Source organism: Olea europaea, unplaced genomic scaffold (genome assembly GCF_002742605.1).
Source record: "Olea europaea var. sylvestris unplaced genomic scaffold, O_europaea_v1 scaffold3257, whole genome shotgun sequence".
Classification (NCBI taxonomy): Eukaryota; Viridiplantae; Streptophyta; class Magnoliopsida; order Lamiales; family Oleaceae; genus Olea; species Olea europaea.
In genome coordinates, this window is record NW_019251459.1 from 41,620 (window position 1) to 58,848 (window position 17,229).

General features: G+C 36.2%; 2 protein-coding genes across 2 annotated transcripts; one reads left to right on the top strand and one right to left on the bottom strand.

The window, feature by feature from the left end:
• The first annotated feature begins 6,546 nt into the window (after positions 1 to 6,546).
• LOC111385706 (mavicyanin-like) lies at positions 6,547 to 8,017 on the top strand. The gene is made up of 2 exons (XM_023010126.1): positions 6,547 to 6,815; positions 7,418 to 8,017. Exons 1-2 carry the CDS (start codon positions 6,638 to 6,640, stop codon positions 7,777 to 7,779), a joined length of 540 nt encoding a protein of 179 aa, XP_022865894.1. The 5' UTR covers positions 6,547 to 6,637; the 3' UTR covers positions 7,780 to 8,017.
• Positions 8,018 to 8,468: 451 nt separating this feature from the next.
• On the bottom strand, positions 8,469 to 11,321 carry LOC111385711 (sugar transport protein 8-like). Its single transcript, XM_023010130.1, has 4 exons — positions 10,892 to 11,321; positions 10,060 to 10,379; positions 9,323 to 9,949; positions 8,469 to 9,177 (listed from the first exon to the last, which is right to left on the bottom strand). Exons 1-4 carry the CDS (start codon positions 11,016 to 11,018, stop codon positions 8,737 to 8,739), a joined length of 1,515 nt encoding a protein of 504 aa, XP_022865898.1. The 5' UTR covers positions 11,019 to 11,321; the 3' UTR covers positions 8,469 to 8,736.
• Between the last annotated feature and the right edge of the window lie 5,908 nt (positions 11,322 to 17,229).

Sequence of the window (17,229 nt, forward strand, 5' to 3'; positions counted from 1 at the left end):
TAAAAGTTCTTCATTCTTTCTTGTGCCAACTTGAGATTGTGCTTGATATCCCGAATAACCACATCACGTTCAAGAAGAAATCTTTCTACTGAAGCCACTCTTGCCGTACCATGGACATAAGCAAGAAGAGTAGGTGGTTCCCGCCCATAAACTATTTCAAATGGAGTCTTTTTTGTGGATGAATGGAAGCTTGTGTTGTAGGAATATTCTGCCCATGGCAGCCAAACCGCCCACTCTTTAGGCTTGTGGCTTGTAAAGCACCTTAAGTATATTTCCAACGTCTTGTTAACCACCTCCGTTTGGCCATCAGTTTGGGGATGGTATGCCGAGCTAAAATTGAATTTAATTCCATTTAAGAGAAATAGATTCCTCCAAAATGAACCAGTGAACACCGGATCTCTATCGCACACAATTGATTCAGGAAGACCATGAAACTTAAAGACATGCTCAAAAAAATCTGAGCAATAGTGGTGGCCGAATAGGGGTGTTTAATGGGAATAAAATGGCTATATTTGGACAGCCGGTCCACAACCACGAAAATAGTTGAATATCCCTTGGAAGTAGGCAACCCATCAATGAAATCCACGGAGATATCTGTCCATATGTGCCGCGGAATAGGGAGGGGACTCAACACATCCGCTGGTTTGGCTTGGTCAACCTTGTTTTGTTGGCAAACAGCACATGTTTGAATGAACTCCCTAATTTGTTGTCTCATCCCTTTCCAATAAAAAGCTGCTTTGATTCAGTGGAGTGTTTTGTGGAAACCCTCATGAGTGCTTGAGTGAAATTCCTTAATAATAGGGATCAATAACGGCGATGAATGAAGGAGATAAATGCGGTTTTTAAAGAAAATCAAACCTTCCTTGAAAAACTATGGACCAACCTCCTCTCCTTCCTTGATCTTCTTCACAAGATCTTGCAGTTGAGAAGAATCAGCAACCTCAGATTTAATGGAATCCGCCCAAGAAGGAATTGGTGAAGAGATGGCCATTATTTGATTTTCGAACTTCCTAGAGAGAGCATCAGCGGCTGAATTTTCCTTCCCCTTTTTGTAATGAATTTCAAAATCAAATCCCAATAGTTTGACTAACCACTTTTGTTGAGCCACCATAGTTATTGTTTGACCCAACAAATATTGCAAGCTCTTTTGGTCAGTGCGAACAGTAAACTTGGCGCGTAAGAGATAGGGCCGCCATTTTTGAACTGCCTTGACTAATGCAAGCATCTCTTTCTCATAGGTAGATAGAGCTAGATTTTTTTCACGCAATGCCTAGCTAAAAATGTAATTGGTCGTCCTTGTTGCATGAGCACTACTCCCAAGCCAATTCCTGATGCATCGCACTCCACTATAAATTGTTGAGAAAAATCTGGTAATGCTAAAACAGGACCAGTTGCCATGGCCTGTTTTAATTTCTCAAAAGCTCCATTAGCTGCTTCATTCCATTTAAAGGAATCCTTCTTCAACAATTAGGTCAAAGGTTGAGCAATGATCCCAGAATTGTGAATAAATTTCCTATAATAACCAGTGAGCCCCAAAAATCCACGCAATACCTTTAATGTGGTTGGTTGGGCCATGAATTTATGGAGGATATTTTTTCGGGATCCATGGCTACGCCTTGTATAGAGATTATATGGCCCAAATATGCAACCTCTTTTTAGCCAAATTGACATTTTTTCTACTTAACAAAAAATTTGTTAGCCCTTAATGTATGAAATACACGCTTCGCATGAATTAAATGCTCATCCCAAGACTTGCTAAAAATAAGGATATCATCGAAAAATACTAAAACGAATTTTCGAAGGAAAACCTTAAATACCTCATTCATGACGCTTTGAAAGGTTGCCGGTGCATTCATGAGACCAAACGGCATGACTAGAAATTCGTAGTGGCCTTCATGTGTGCGAAAAGCAGTTTTTTTGATGTCACCTGGGTGCATGCGGATTTGATGGTACCCCGACCGTAGATCCAATTTTGTAAAAAATTGGGCCCCATGTAATTCGTCCAAAAGCTCATCGATGATGGGAATTGGATAGCGATCCTTAATAGTGATGTTGTTGAGAGCCCGATAATCTACCCAAAGCCTCCATGATCCATCATGTTTCTTGACCAATAAAACGGGCGAGGAATATGGACTTGTGCTAGGCCTCACCACACCGGTTGATAACAATCCTTGAACTATTTTTTCTATCTCATTTTTTTGATAATGTGGGTAATGGTACGGTCTCACCGAAATTGGATTAGCCCCTTGTTTCAATGGAATTTTGTGATCTTGGATACGTTGAGGTGGCAGTCCTTGAGTCTCCATGAAAATATCCGAATAATGACTCAAAATGGCCAGCAATTCTGGATTTAATGTGCCCTGCTGATTCACTTGCCTTTCTCCAAGATTCAGGGAGTTTAATTGGAGCAAAAAAGCATGACTTCCCTTCTTTAACTGCTGCCCAAAATTCTGTCCAGCTAGGATTTTGTTTGAAAGCCCTCTATGCCCACGTAACTCCACCAGTCTGCCCTTCCTAAGAAATCTCATCCATGATTCCCTAAAGTCAAAAGTAACATGGCCTAGTGTGTCAATCCATTAGATGCCAAAAATTGCGTCACAACCTTCCACTGGTAGAAGGAAAACATCAACTTGGAAATCAAATTTTTGGACGGTGAAACCCGTGGATTCACATAACCTTTCACTTTTCATTTTGTTGCCATTTGCCACTTGTACTAAAAATGCCCTTGGTTTTGTAGCCTTGATTCCCACTTTGGAAGCCACCTTAGAATTAAGAAAATTATGGGTGCTACCAGAGTCTATCAAAATAGTAATTGGGATACCCCCAATCTTGTCAAGTAAACGTATGGTTCTTGGATTTGACGTTCCCGAAATAGCATGGAAGCTAATTTCAAGTATATTGGTTTCAAGCTCTTTCTCCACAGTTACTTCATCCTCGGATTCCTTTGAAGAAGGGAATATGCCTTCGAAGAAAAATAATTTCTTACATCGATGTCCCGGCGAAAACTTCTCGTCACAATTGAAACAAAGCCCACGAGATCTCCGATCTTGTAATTCCATTGGACTTAGTCTTTTTATGACGGGGTTGCGTGCCCATGTGAGTGACCCTGAAGGTATAGGAGAAGGCCCGGGAGTCATGGGGGCCTTCCTAAACTCCGAGAACCCACTTCTACGTTGGTCGATAAACATTGACTTGTATAGGCGTGCAAGCCCAAAGCGGCAGATAAGGATACTAGATTGCATGCTTGGACATCAACACGCAAACTTTCCTTCAAACAACTAATAAAGCATCCCACTTGTTGTCCTTCGGAAAGAGATCCTGCTCGGTGTAATAATCGGTTAAACTCCATTTAGTAATCATGAACACTCCCTGTTTGCTTAAGCTTCGTGAGATCTCCAAAAAAATTATGGTACCGCGATGGTCCATAACGAAGATGGAGTTCATATTTGAAAACTTCCCAGTTCACGCCTTCTCGTCTCGCCTTAAAACTTTGGTACCATAGTTGGACATCCCCATCCAAATGATACCCTGCCAATGGCAATTTATCCGCTTCCTCAATTTGGTGAAAATCGTAAAATTGCTCCACACGACAAATCCACCCGGTCAGATCATCCATGCCATTATAGCGTGGAAAATTTAACTTTATTATTTTTGGTGCAGTGAATCCTCCACCCGTAGATCCTCGAGAGTTGATGTAAGAGTAACCTTCTCCATTCTCGCGTCCTTTGCCCGACCCTTCCTCACGTTAATGGAAGAACATGGCGAACATGGATTCTACCGTTTTCTGGAATGATTCCATCGATTGTTACAACGAGCCTATTTCGCCCTCCAATTTATTAACACCTGGGTCGGACATGGCTGGCTCTGATACCAAGTTGTTACGTGCTTCGGATATGGATCGAGTAATAGGTTGATTGACGGATAAGGACCAAGGATTGTTCTTGCGTTGACGACCTATAATGGTGATATGGTTGGACACTTCGAGAGGTCTGTGGCCTCCTTGTATTGGTTAATTCGAGTAAACCAATAAAACTCCTAAATCAACACAAGGTTGAAGACAAATTCATTTTATGATTTTATTCACTTTTCTCTTGCTAATAAATAGCCATTACAAGATACCCCTTTATGGGAAAAGTAAATTAAAGAGCAAACATTATTGTAATAAAAGAGCAACATGGAAAAACAAATTATAAGGGTAATCTTAATTTGAACTAAAAGAGAAATCAGGAAATTAGACAGTTATCTTGGCAAAGATAATTGTCTAATCATGATAATTTTCTAATTATCCGTTACAACTACAATGCGGAATAATAAACTCTCAAAGTGTAAAACCGAACCAAACACGACTCAAAGCTTCTTCAACACCACCAATGAAGTGTTCTTGATGTTGAGCTCATATTTATACCACATCGGATCATGTACCGTCGTCCACGGGAATGACAATGGATATACTGAGAAAGGATCCGTCGGAAGCCACCAAGAATTTCGTCGGAGTTATGGAAAGCTCCCACTTGGTTACCTCTCTATGCTCTCTCTCAAATGTTATGCCAAGTCCAAGTAGAGAGAATGAAGAGGTCTTGAAATTATAGAGCCAATTCATTTGAATTCAAAATTCAAATATTGTACTATGGTCTAGAGAGTGACAACACTAGTAAAGGTAATTGACCACAAAATTAAATCCAACCATTGTATTTAATCTATGGCCCATATTACTCCATAACTAATACAATCCAAGTCACATTCTCTAGACCAATCAACTTGCACCAATACTATGTTGTGATCCACCTTACAATTTTAATCAAGCAGATACATCGTGCTACAATGAAAAGCAACAAACACAGATATAGTTTTCCTTTTATTTATTTATTTACTTTTTTTACTACTCATTTAACCTTTTGACTCATGTCGTTTTATCCTTTCTGGGCGAATTTGGGGAATAGTTTTTATATTAGAGTAATGCTATATAACTCCATTGAAGTTGCAACTCCGGGTGGTGCTAATGTGACATTAATTTATACGAAAAATTAAATAAATCATTAAATTTCACATTTCATTTAACTTACCATTTAGTGTCACCTAAACTGGGATTACAACACCAATGTGGCTAAATAGCATTACTAATTGTACTAATTACATTTAGTGATACTAGGACAACTGGACATGCTTGACACAAAAAGTTATAATAGCCCGTCAAAACCCACCAAGCCAACTTGTAATGTTCCCTTTTGTTGAATTGGCTTGTGTAGGTTAAGGATTTAGAGTTTTTTTTTCCTTATATTGAAAAATCACATCAAGAGAGAATCGTTTTTTTGACTATTTTAACCTTTCTACAATTCAATTATTTCAATAATGTGTAATAAATACTACATAATTATTGTCATTTATGACATTTTTTTTTATTAATTCTCAATTAATTAACATTCACATTAACCTAAATTCAATAAATTTTCATTTGATGAATCTTGAATTACATGAATCTAGAGTTATTATAGATAAATTTATTCATAATCATGTATTTAAAAATTTTAATGGGTGTTTAAATTTGTGTATTAACAATTATATTTTATGAATCAAATGTAATATAAAAAGATTCCTCATTTATAGTATTTCATCATTACTAAAAACTTGAATCATAGCAATTGAATATTGAGAGTACAATTTTCTTCTCTTAAATTTCTATACTAATTTTATATTCTTTATTTCGTTCGAGACTCATCAAATCCTCCAATAAATTTGTACCAAATATTACCTTTACATCACTTATAACTTTAACTAATTTAGGGAAAAAGAGGTTCCTATTAACCTCTTTCCGGTTGTTAGTTACACAATGTCCAACTTGGGTTACAGGCCACTAATACCAATGTTCTTTCTCCTGTAGAGTTGCAGTTTGAGTGCAAGAAAAAAGCATGTCTTCCCCGTATAGAAATCAATAATACAACTAAAATGTCATTATGATACTGTTTTTCACGAGTCCCTTTTTGTGTTAAGGATCCAACCACCTTTTCCCCCACCATTCTTTCCTTTCAAGTATTTCAACTATTGGTTGGATGTTAGTTTATAACAATATACAAAAGCCTGCCAACAGCTCAGATGTGAGAATTTTACCTCAATATTTTATACCATCTGTCTGTTTACTTCAATTAAGTAAATAGATTTTGTGGTTTTTTGCAGTTTAAGAATTGAATGTGCTGAAAAATATACGCCTCTTCATGTGTAGGTTAGAGTTTTGGCTAATTTATCTATACTACTTCGATGAAGTTCATCGTACATTCTACGTAACAACACTATTTTACTCCACATGTAGAGTTTAAATGAATAAATACAAATTGTTAACATTAATTTTTTTTTTTTTTAATCACAAAAAATTAATCTTCATAATAGAGTGCAATTTGTCATTTTCATCATAAAAAAGTCAAGAATTAAAAGGAGTTTGTTGAATGGTGGGAGCCCTCTTTCATTTAGGGGCTAGCCATTATCATGACAAGAAGGGTCCATTCTGGTAAGCACCAAATTAACCTCCAAAAGTCCAAAAACTTTATAAACGAGCCAAAACTGAAAATCAGAAAATTGTCTCTTCAGTTTCTCCATAACGTGTCAAACTTTTTCACAGAAGTTCGACAGATTTTGCGAGAAAGCCATGGCCCTTGTTCTTGAAAACACAGTTTTGGCAGTTTTGTTTTTCATCTTAACTTCAGTGCAGGTTTCAATTGGAGAGGTTCATAAGGTGGGAGATTCTGCAGGTTGGACCACCATCGGAAATGTTGATTATAAGCAGTGGTCAGCTACAAAAAATTTTCAAATTGGTGACGTCATTGGTATGTATTTCCTCTTCTTAATCCTCAAATGTGTCTATGTGGCTTCCGAGTTTCACAAGGGCTTGCATTGGTTATAAGTACATTGGACATTAGGGGAGTGTGAATTTGATGCTTATATATTGAACTGTATGGTATATTTCTTGGGAAGTTCTTTGTGGGATATGCAATAGGTTTGTCTACATGACACGGTTCGACCATCTAGTAGTCGAGATTCAAGAGCACCAACACAAGGTCGATCAAATGGACAAAAGGTGACCCTTTGTGGGATTTTGTCAAATCAAAAAAATTCCTAGTTTCTAGTCCTCAAAAACATCAAAGTCCAACCCACAAATCAAATTGCACGCCCTATAATGATGGTCATTGCTCTCACATTGCAAAGCAACCCACTTATTCTGCTAAGCATTACAGCAAACATTAGTATCATTTTACATAGGACAAACAGGAGGTTTATGTCTAAAAAAATAAACAATAAAAAAAAAAAATTCAATATTAAACGTGAAGGAATTGCAGTCAGACTGACATTAAACAAGCATTGATTCAGTTTCTTTAATTCAGTTGGAAGTATTAAACTCATCTAACTAATCATTTTGTAATTTTTACAGTTTTTGAATACAATCCTCAGTTTCACAATGTGATGCAAGTAACACATGCTGAGTACAAGTCATGCAATGCATCTTCTCCCATTTCTACTCACACTACTGGAAATGATTCCATAACCATCAATACTCATGGCCACCACTTCTTCATGTGTGCCGTCCCCGGTCACTGCCAGGCTGGACAGAAAGTCGATATCAACGTTCTTCGCTCTCCTTCAGTCGCCCCTTCGCCTTCTCCATTATCCTCTCCTGTTCATACTGTACCCGCACCTTCTCCCAATGCAGCACGATTCTCGGCTTTAAATAAGCCATTTGAGAAGCTTGGATGGCTATTGCTGGTTTTGCAGCTTTTATTTGTGGTTTCTTAAACGTTATCGTATCATCAGAATTTGTGAGTTACATGGATTATCAGCTCACTGGTGAAAACATTTGGCATTTTACTTGGTGTTAGTAATGTACTCAGCATAAGACTCAACAATTTTCATTCCGGTCTGTTCTTGTTTTCAATGTACTGCCATGGCAATTTTTTGTATAGTTGAGTATATTTTCACAAGAGAACTTTACCAGCAAATGAACTTTCCATCTTTTACTTTCTCCAAAATGGAATATATTTCACAATTCTAGAGTTCTTCAATCCACAACATGCACTACTCAATCAAGAGAAGCAAAATGAAAAATAGATAAAATCTTCCACTTGGTTAGTATTGTATTGTGTACTAAATATTTCTCATGATATGTTCAGTAGAGAAACTCGACGCACTATTCTTAAACAAATTGGAGCAAGACCTTTTTTCACAGTATTACGGATACAAAGATAATGGTCGAAGTCGTTCACGTATCTTTTCTATCCTTTTCCTTCCATCCACCATATTTTTGGCTTTGACCAATTCAAGGAGAAAAATGGGGTTGACAACTACTAAAAAGGTAAGGAGAGGGGCATTGGGGTACGCTCACTTCATTCTTGTTGGTAAGGAAGATTAGATAGTATTAGACCGCATTACGCAATATGAGTTATTCTCTATGTTCTCAAAATAGTGAGTACCAAACATGCATTTATTGCATCAATTTGAATTATAAACTCCTACAGAGCTAAATGTTCTTTCTATCGCAAGATAAATGGAAAATGAAATATTACAGCTTAAAGCTACTAGAAAATTGATGCCACTGCCTAGTGCATATACCTTAAAGACAAAATCTGCACCCATTCAAACAAAACTTATTCAGAGTTCATATTTGTCTAAACTTCTGCTTATTGGAACGGGAAAAATTAAAGGGAAAAAAGGGGTTAGAGAATATAACTTCACCTCTTCATTTCTAATACAGTTTTAGGTCATCTCATAGTTCTTGACAATTTCTTTACCCATAAACTTTCTCCAAACTGGATGCTTTTTCCAGACCCTCTCAGTCATGGTATCAATCGGGACGCCCTTTGTCTCTGGTAATAGGAACACGACAAACAGTCCCATGATCAATATCCACACGGCGAAGAAGAAGAAAATATAGGCGCGCATGTTACACAACATAGACAAGAAGGCCTGAGCTATGATGAAAGTGAAGAGCATGTTGGCGCTGACGGCAAATGCGAATCCTGCAGTTCTCGTCTCCAACGGGAACGTTTCGCTTGGTATTAACCAACCCATTGGACCCCATGACCATGCAAAAGACATAACAAATAAACACACAAGAACCACCACAACTGCTGCAAGCCCTTTATCAAGTGAACCACTAGGCTTCAAATGAATAAGCAGAATTGATCCAATTGCCACCTGCATTCAAACAGAAGAAAACAAAATTTAGTTTGTCGTATAGATGTCTAGATGACTACAACCTACGAATACAAACATGTAAATTTGAAGCAAATAAGATAGCATTTATGCATATATTTGTAGATAAGATGGCAAATATGATCACCATGCTTATGAACATTTGCACACAAGCTTGAAGAAGTAATTTCCTCCTCCCAATCCTATCGACAACAACAATTGAGACAATGGTGCTCAAGACATTGACAACTCCTGTGATAATGGCAGACAGCAAAGAGCCATCGCTCTTAAATCCAACCGTTTGGAACAGAACCGGTGCATAAAACATAATGGCATTAATTCCTGTGAACTGCTGAAAAACTTGCACCGAGATACCAATGATCAATGGAGGCATGCTGGCACGCTTGAAGAGTTTCTTGTAAGGATGCTTGACTTGCCTTGCTATCTCACACGCCAGTTTGATCATTTCGAGTTCAGATTCCACATCATCCACACCCCGGATCTTCCTTAGTACTTCTTTCCCTTCAAACTCTTTTCCACGTTCAATGAGGCTCGAAGGAGTCTCAGTAATGATAAGGGAACCAATAAAGAGGAAGATGGCTGGAACCCCGGCTAGACCTAGCGCAATCCTCCATCCATTCGGATGAATTGATGAAACAGCATAATTCACAAGATTAGCTATAAGAATCCCAATAGTTACAAAAAGTTGAAACAGAATATTGACAGCCCCGCGGTGTTGCATTGGCGCAACCTCTGATAAAAACAGAGGAACTGACTGCATTTTCATATGTAATTTCAATCAGAACAATGAAAAATTTAGAAACTTTCATCACCTAATGTACAAAAAACAGTACGAGAAAGACAATAACAACGACACTTATTTACCTCATTGCCAAATCCAACTCCAAATCCGAAAAGAATTCTTCCAATGATTAACAGGGCTTTGTTCGGAGCTATTCCACTGACTATAGCTCCAAGAATGAAAAGTATCGATGCCAAACCAATTGTAGGTTTCCTACCAAGCACGTTGCAGGCCTTTGAGGCTCCAAAGCTTGCAACAAGCGCAGCAAGGTACAAAGAAGAGGTGAAAAGCTGAAGCAATTGATCATCATATTTGCAATAATTGTTTTCCTTGGCATGCAATTTCCTCTCATAAATAGCTGGAAAGAACTTCTTCAAGAAGTCATCCATTGAGGTAACTCCACCTAAAACCACCACAAAGATATATTCCCAATTAGAAGATCAATAATAAGCAAAAAGTAAAAATAAAAATAAAAACTACATCCTAGGTTACTCTCAACACGTGAGAGCTACGTCCACTCGACGCTGTAGATTTTTCGTCATTACCAAGAAGAAAATATGGAGTTTTCTTCCAACTCTCATCACCAAAGGAAAAAACAAAAAACAAAAAATTTGTGCTGATATGCAGTTGACGAAATAATCAACAACACGATTGAGCTCTAGAGAGTGCAACAAAGCAATCTCGTCCTAAAGTATTTTTAGGACAATGAAGAAATACAAGATGGATCCACTCCATTGATGGATGGATCCAAAACATGTTCTTTATACTAGATCATATAAATTCTGTCACAAAAGGCAGTTTCTTGCAACAATTTAATGGCATCTTTTGTAAAGATTAAAATCTTGTTTATTACACCGTCCACAACTGTTACCATATGCAAAACAAGCACTAATACTATAAGCAGTATGCATATACCTGAAATTCCAATATCATAGCCAAACATTAGACCACCAAAGGCAGCAAATATCCAACATGCTACAACATAAACAGTCATTTTCGATCTGTAAGGTTGCCCAGAACCAGAAGGCTCAGCGCTCGTCATCTTTTCCTCTGCTAAATTTCACTCAAACCTAAATTTTCAAACGAAACAATGAGAGAGTATCTGTGTATTTGTCTGATTCCTGGGATGTAAATTAAACTAGGGACTTGTGCCCATTTCAGGTAAACAAATATTTCTCCACTTTATCATCTCACAAGTAAGTGGGAATATTTTCTTGGCTTCCTTTTTGGAAAGGTGCTGTAGGCAAACTCATAATTTTGTGAAGTGAATGGTAAAGATTTGACATATATAGCAAATATAGTGAGAGATTCCTCCAATGGAGCATGGCCATAAAAACCCATGAGAGAATAAAGAGGATCTCTTTTCTTTGGGTACCAGGTCTTAAGGGGGGAAACTGCTTGAAATTGATTCCCCCTCCCCCCCCCCCCCCCCCCCGGGGCCTAATTTTAAGGAAGAGAATCAGGCAAATGGCACCTTTACAACATAAAGAGGAAAGGATATGATTGATCAAATACTGTTATCATGTTTCTTAATTCTGTCTAAATTTAGACAATGCAAGAGACCAAATCAAGACTTTTGACTTTGATACAAGTTACATATGATATTTTATGAGATGCAGCCTCCGGGACATAATTCAGTGGTGAAAAGTACAGAAGTGAGGTAGTTTCAATCTTGCTAGCAGCCGCAGTGTGAGGGTTCGATTCCTGAGATATGAAATTAGACTCTTTGTGGGCACCAGTATACGGACTGTTAGGAATCTACTTAACATGTGCAGCGAAAAATTAAAACAGATTTCGATTCCCACCAGGATTCATCTTTGTGTTTAGATAGAAATTGTGATAAAAGTCATACCTTTTTCTAGATCTGCAAATCACTTTGCTTTTCCTTTATACCAATGATCTTGATTCGCTACCCACAACTGTCCAATTGTCCAGCCTCCAACGGTGATCCATACAAAGAACAGATTGCAGCTACCAGGGTTTTCTCCTCTTGTGCTAGCAAGAAAATTATAAAAAACTATCTGGATTGAAAATTCTAGTCATGTATTTATATAAGTCCAAACATGTCTGGCCTGATCCGGTCCAATATTTAATTAATCCATTTAATTAAATCCCGTCCAGGCCTATAAATAACTAACCTAATTAATTAATTTATTGAACAATTGTTAAATTAATTAACTGACAAATTGAAATCTTCCAATTCTCTTTTGTGTGAGACCTATCAAGTTCCCGATCACGATCTCTAACGACGTGAAATATTATTTTGATCTAATCAAAATTGATGAATTAAAACACCATTTTAATTTATCATCAATTCACACTCGTTGTCCCAGATTGACATCTAGCAATGTGTCAGGGCAATACATGTGACGGGGAATGTCATGTGGCATGATAAAATCAAATTCGTTCGTTTACTGTGAAACTATAATCCCTTCGTTAATATGATCCGATCAATTACGAGATATGAAAATGTGTCAATCCCGAATATCGATCATATCTTTCATTTCACTATTAAGTCAATATAAATCGAAAACTCATTTTCGACTTATGAGTACACCTTGGCCAAGGATTTCGTTATCGACTTAATTGAATGAAACGCAGATCATAATCTCTTACTATCTAAGAGTGACGAATCCTCTATTGGTCATTCATAACCTTCATATAATTCTTGACATACCCGAACAATTCCGTATTAGCGGCCCTTGGCAGAGCAACATTCAACACCGTCAAAGCATGACCGTCCTCATATAAGGTACTATGACGACCTCAAGTCAAAAGGATCAATCCCACTATCGAATATTAGAGATTAACCACTGAAACTCAGATAGTTATCCATGTAGAATCTCTCGGCGGGTCTCCAATGTTTTGTTCTATAACAAAACATCCACGTGTTCATTTAAGTATCACCATACTTTAACTTGTGAGATCAACTACTTACTTCACAAGTAAGAAATGCCACACGTGATAATATATCCATAATAACGATATCTGTATCTCGTTTTACGGCCACGGACGATTCAAGATTCAATCATATGTAATTTGTATCTCACAATCACAACTCCTTGTGATTAACAAATTACGAAGATTTGAATCTACGGACTCTATTATTTAATTTAATTGTCTATTAATTAAATAATAGATCTACCATTAAATTGCATTAATTATATATCAAAAGTATTTATTTCTAATGTTAACTGGACTTAGGGCATAACACTTACAAACTCTCACTTGCACTAGATCCAATCACTTATGTATCCAATATCATAAGAGTCTACATGACGATCATGTTTATGCTACGACAAGTCTTTGTTAGTGGATCTGCAATATTATTAAATATGGGAATTTGTTCTTCTCTTTACGTCATTTTTATGTATTATCTCTCTGATGAGATTATACCACCTTAATACATATTTTGATCATTGATGAGACCTTAGTTCCTTCGCTTTCGTGATGACTATATTGTTATCACAATACAATGACATGTAATTAATAATATCAGGAACTACTCCAAGTTCATTTATGAGCATCATGATCCATATTGTAACTCTTTGCTACTTCTGAAGTAATCATGTATTAGGTTTCTGCTATTGAATCAACGATTGCTTCACGTTTGGAACCTTTCCAACATACCGCTTAAGAGTAAATCAGTTTTTCCATATGAAATCTTCTCAAAATTTTATCTATGTAAATTGGGATGAGTTAAGCAATCTTCTAAATCTACCTCTATAGATCAAGTTACTTCTCCCATATTGTTCATGAATAAATCCTTTAACAACCATTATTTTAACGATTGAAATATAGGGATGTTGTTTTCTATAATATTAGGAATACGACAATGCTCCCACTATCTTCTTGTAAACACACATTTCGTCTTTAAATTTGATAAAATCAAATACTTTGACTTTTCATCAAATCGAAGATTTCAGCTCCAAGAGACTTCTCTTAACCTGTAGTCACGGTATACAACTGTTGCATGCAGAACCCGAATGGACTTCAGCAAGGCTACAAGAGAAAGGTTTCACCAAGGTCAACACATAACCTTTGCTACTAGCCTTACTTTGTATATATAGATATTCCCATCCATGTCAACCTTTTCCTTGTAAACTATTTACAAAACTTATGGATTTTATTCAATCAGGAGGCTTGACTAAGGTCCAAACCTTGTTCACATATGTCGAGTTCATCTAAAGTTTCATAGCCTTTTGCTGTCTCTTTTAAGTCAATGCTTGACTTTATTTTGGTGTAACTAACAAGTTCATTATCCTGGATCAGTAATACCTGATTATTAATCATTGATTCGCACCTTCTTCAAGGTCGAATGATCCTATTGGATTTAAATAGAGCTGTCATATCCTCAGGAGTCTCTACTTCCTGATCAAAAGTATGTTCCATATCATATATGGGATCAAACTCAGATTTATATACTTGGCTAACTATATTTGTAGACTCTTGACCTCTTTCATGTTCTATTTTGCTCCCACTGTCCTCCCATAGAGTAAACATTTTCTCTAAAAAGGCGATGTGTCGTGAGATGAAGACTTTCTTCACGATAATAGAATTTATATTCAAATGTCTGCTTTGAATATCCCCACAAATACGTATTTATCGAATTTAGTTTCAAACTCATTCGATTCAAGGCGCTTCAAATAAGTGTCATGGCCCCAAACTTTCATATGAGATAAATTGAGACTACTGTATTTCCATAACTCGTAAGAAGTTCTGTTAACCAACTTAGATGTGACATGATTTAGTGTGTTGTACACTGCAATCAATGCATGACCCCAAAATAATTTTGGAAGATTTGCATGGCTTTTTATTAATCACACTATATCTAATAGTTAACGATTCCTTTTTTTAGATATACCACTATGCTGCAGTGTATATGAAGGAGTCCACTGCAAAAGAATCTCATTCTCTCTTAGATAATCCAGATTTTAATCTTTAAGATAATCCCATGTCGATCAGATCTTAACGTGAGGATATCTTTACCTATTTGTTTCTCTATTTTTAAATTGAATCCTTTGAGCCTTTCAAGAACTTCATGCTTGAATTTCATCAAGTATACATGATAATTGACGACATAAGAGAAACCTTATTGGACATTAACTAACATAGGTCCATATACATCACTATTTATAATGCAAATAATTATGCAGACAATTCTCCCTTTCAAATGAAATGAGATTTGGTCATTGTGCCTAATAGACATGATATGCACTTGTCACATGATTCAAAATCAATTGATTCCACATATATATCTCTATGTAATATTGGAATTGCATTTCATCTCTATGACCAAGTCTGCAATACCAAATTTAGGTATTATTTAGATGATCACTTTTATGCCTCTTAATTTCTATACTCATTATAGAATGCTTAGTATTTAGAATATAAATGTTATTTTGTAACTTACCATAATTATTAAGATCTTAATCAAGATAAGCAGGAACAACAATTGTCCTTAACATCAAAATAGTTCGTGTCTAAATATGAAATTCATTTTAATGTTCCAACTATGGTGGGCACAAAGCAACATTTCTCTAATTCCAATACTAAGCCAAAAGGCAACAGTAAGAAATATGCTCCTATAGGCAATGCAATAACATTTGCTTATATTCAACGTGTAGGTCAACTTTTCTCTTTCGTAGTGGTCTACTTCTATTTAGTTTCTCCATATTTGTATAAATATAATATCTACATCTGGTATCAAATACCTAAAAAACTCGTGAAGTAGACGTAAGCCTTGTAATATTTCTGCCAATGGCTTTTCATTCTATAATGAAACCAAAGGTCATTAGATTTGGTATTGTCCTTCGCTAAGACAGGCTTAGCCATATTGGACATTTTCCCAAAACTCCTTTAGACTTCTTCTTAATACCCTTAGAGGAATCAATGGCTTGCCCACTTGTAGCTTTGATATTGGGCTCAATAGTCTTAAGCATGTTGAGCAACTTAATGAGTATGCATTCGAGTTTAATCATATTTAATTCATAATTAGTTTCGAATAGCTCTTTTCGATGGAGATTGCAGAACAAAATCAATACTTATTTCATGGTTCATGATTGAACTTAATTGAGACACTTCACAACGTCAATCACCTTCAGTACCGTAGCACTGACTGAAGATCGCTCAGTCATTTTGTATCGATATAGTTGCTTGAAAGTCTCGCATCCTTCCACACATGATTATTATCACACAACTCTTTGAAATTAAAAATCTTGCGTCAACATCTATAGTCTCAAGTTGCTTTTGTAACTCACGTAATGCAAACATCACACATGTTGCAGTACTATTGTCATCACTGTGTTTATTACAGTAGCCACCTTTTCTTTAATCCAGTCATCAGCAGGTGTCTCTGGAAAGGGCTGCTCAAGGACGTGACCAATTTTCTCATGCATAAGAACAATTCTCAAATTGCGGTGTCAATCAAAAAAATCTGGTTTGGTTGTTGGCATCTAGTATGCCATTCAAAACATATGGTTACTTAAGATTCAATGTAAATGACGAAAAGAAAATAAATAGAATATATAAAATGCATCAATTAATTTAACGTAGACTTTTATTAAATGAATTATGTTCCTATTATTTAACTAAAATTTATGACACTTTCACATAAATTTATAGAGTCCATACTTGACGCTTAGTGGGTTAGGATCCCATATATTATATTAAGATTTTGAATGTACTCAACAAGCCTTAATATAACATTTAGATAGATACTATTATCAATATATTTCCATACAATTTTCAGATCATTAAGCTGATAACTCTTTATCTTCACACATCTTATGTGTTTGCTAAGTATGCTTCTAAAATTTATCTTCTTGGGTGTACTCAATAAAAGATAAATTTTAGTTAAGTCAAACCCATCATTCAGAAATATCAAGTATTTTATAGTGTCAAACATATCCCTAATAAACTAGCCTTGCGTATACTCAACAAGCTGAGACAATTTGAGACTCTGATTTTTCACTATAATGATGTATGACGATTATAAATGTAACTTAATATTTTATGGATGGATTTTGCATTCAAGGGTCTCATTGTAACAATCATATATATTTTATTATACATCTTCCATGCAAATAAATATATATATAACATAATATAATAGTGTGGACGATTATGAACTCTACTATCTAGTCTTCTCGAGCTACAAGGAAGACTAGTTGGTCAATTTCTAAAGGGTATTACATTGATTAGTATCAATGTACCATCTCCATGGTCTCCTCCTCTTCTTATTTTTTCAATTA

Bases quoted from the DNA above. Each gene is read 5' to 3' on its own strand.
- LOC111385706 (XM_023010126.1), top strand. From the start codon at position 6,638: ATGGCCCTTGTTCTTGAAAACACAGTTTTGGCAGTTTTGTTTTTCATC. The intron at 6,816-7,417 runs GTATGTATTTCC...TAATTTTTACAG, and splicing joins TCAAATTGGTGACGTCATTG to TTTTTGAATACAATCCTCAG.
- LOC111385711 (XM_023010130.1), bottom strand. From the start codon at position 11,018: ATGACGAGCGCTGAGCCTTCTGGTTCTGGGCAACCTTACAGATCGAAA. The intron at 10,380-10,891 runs GTATATGCATAC...TGGTGGTTTTAG, and splicing joins CTATGATATTGGAATTTCAG to GTGGAGTTACCTCAATGGAT. The intron at 9,950-10,059 runs GTAAATAAGTGT...ATGAAAATGCAG, and splicing joins GAGTTGGATTTGGCAATGAG to TCAGTTCCTCTGTTTTTATC.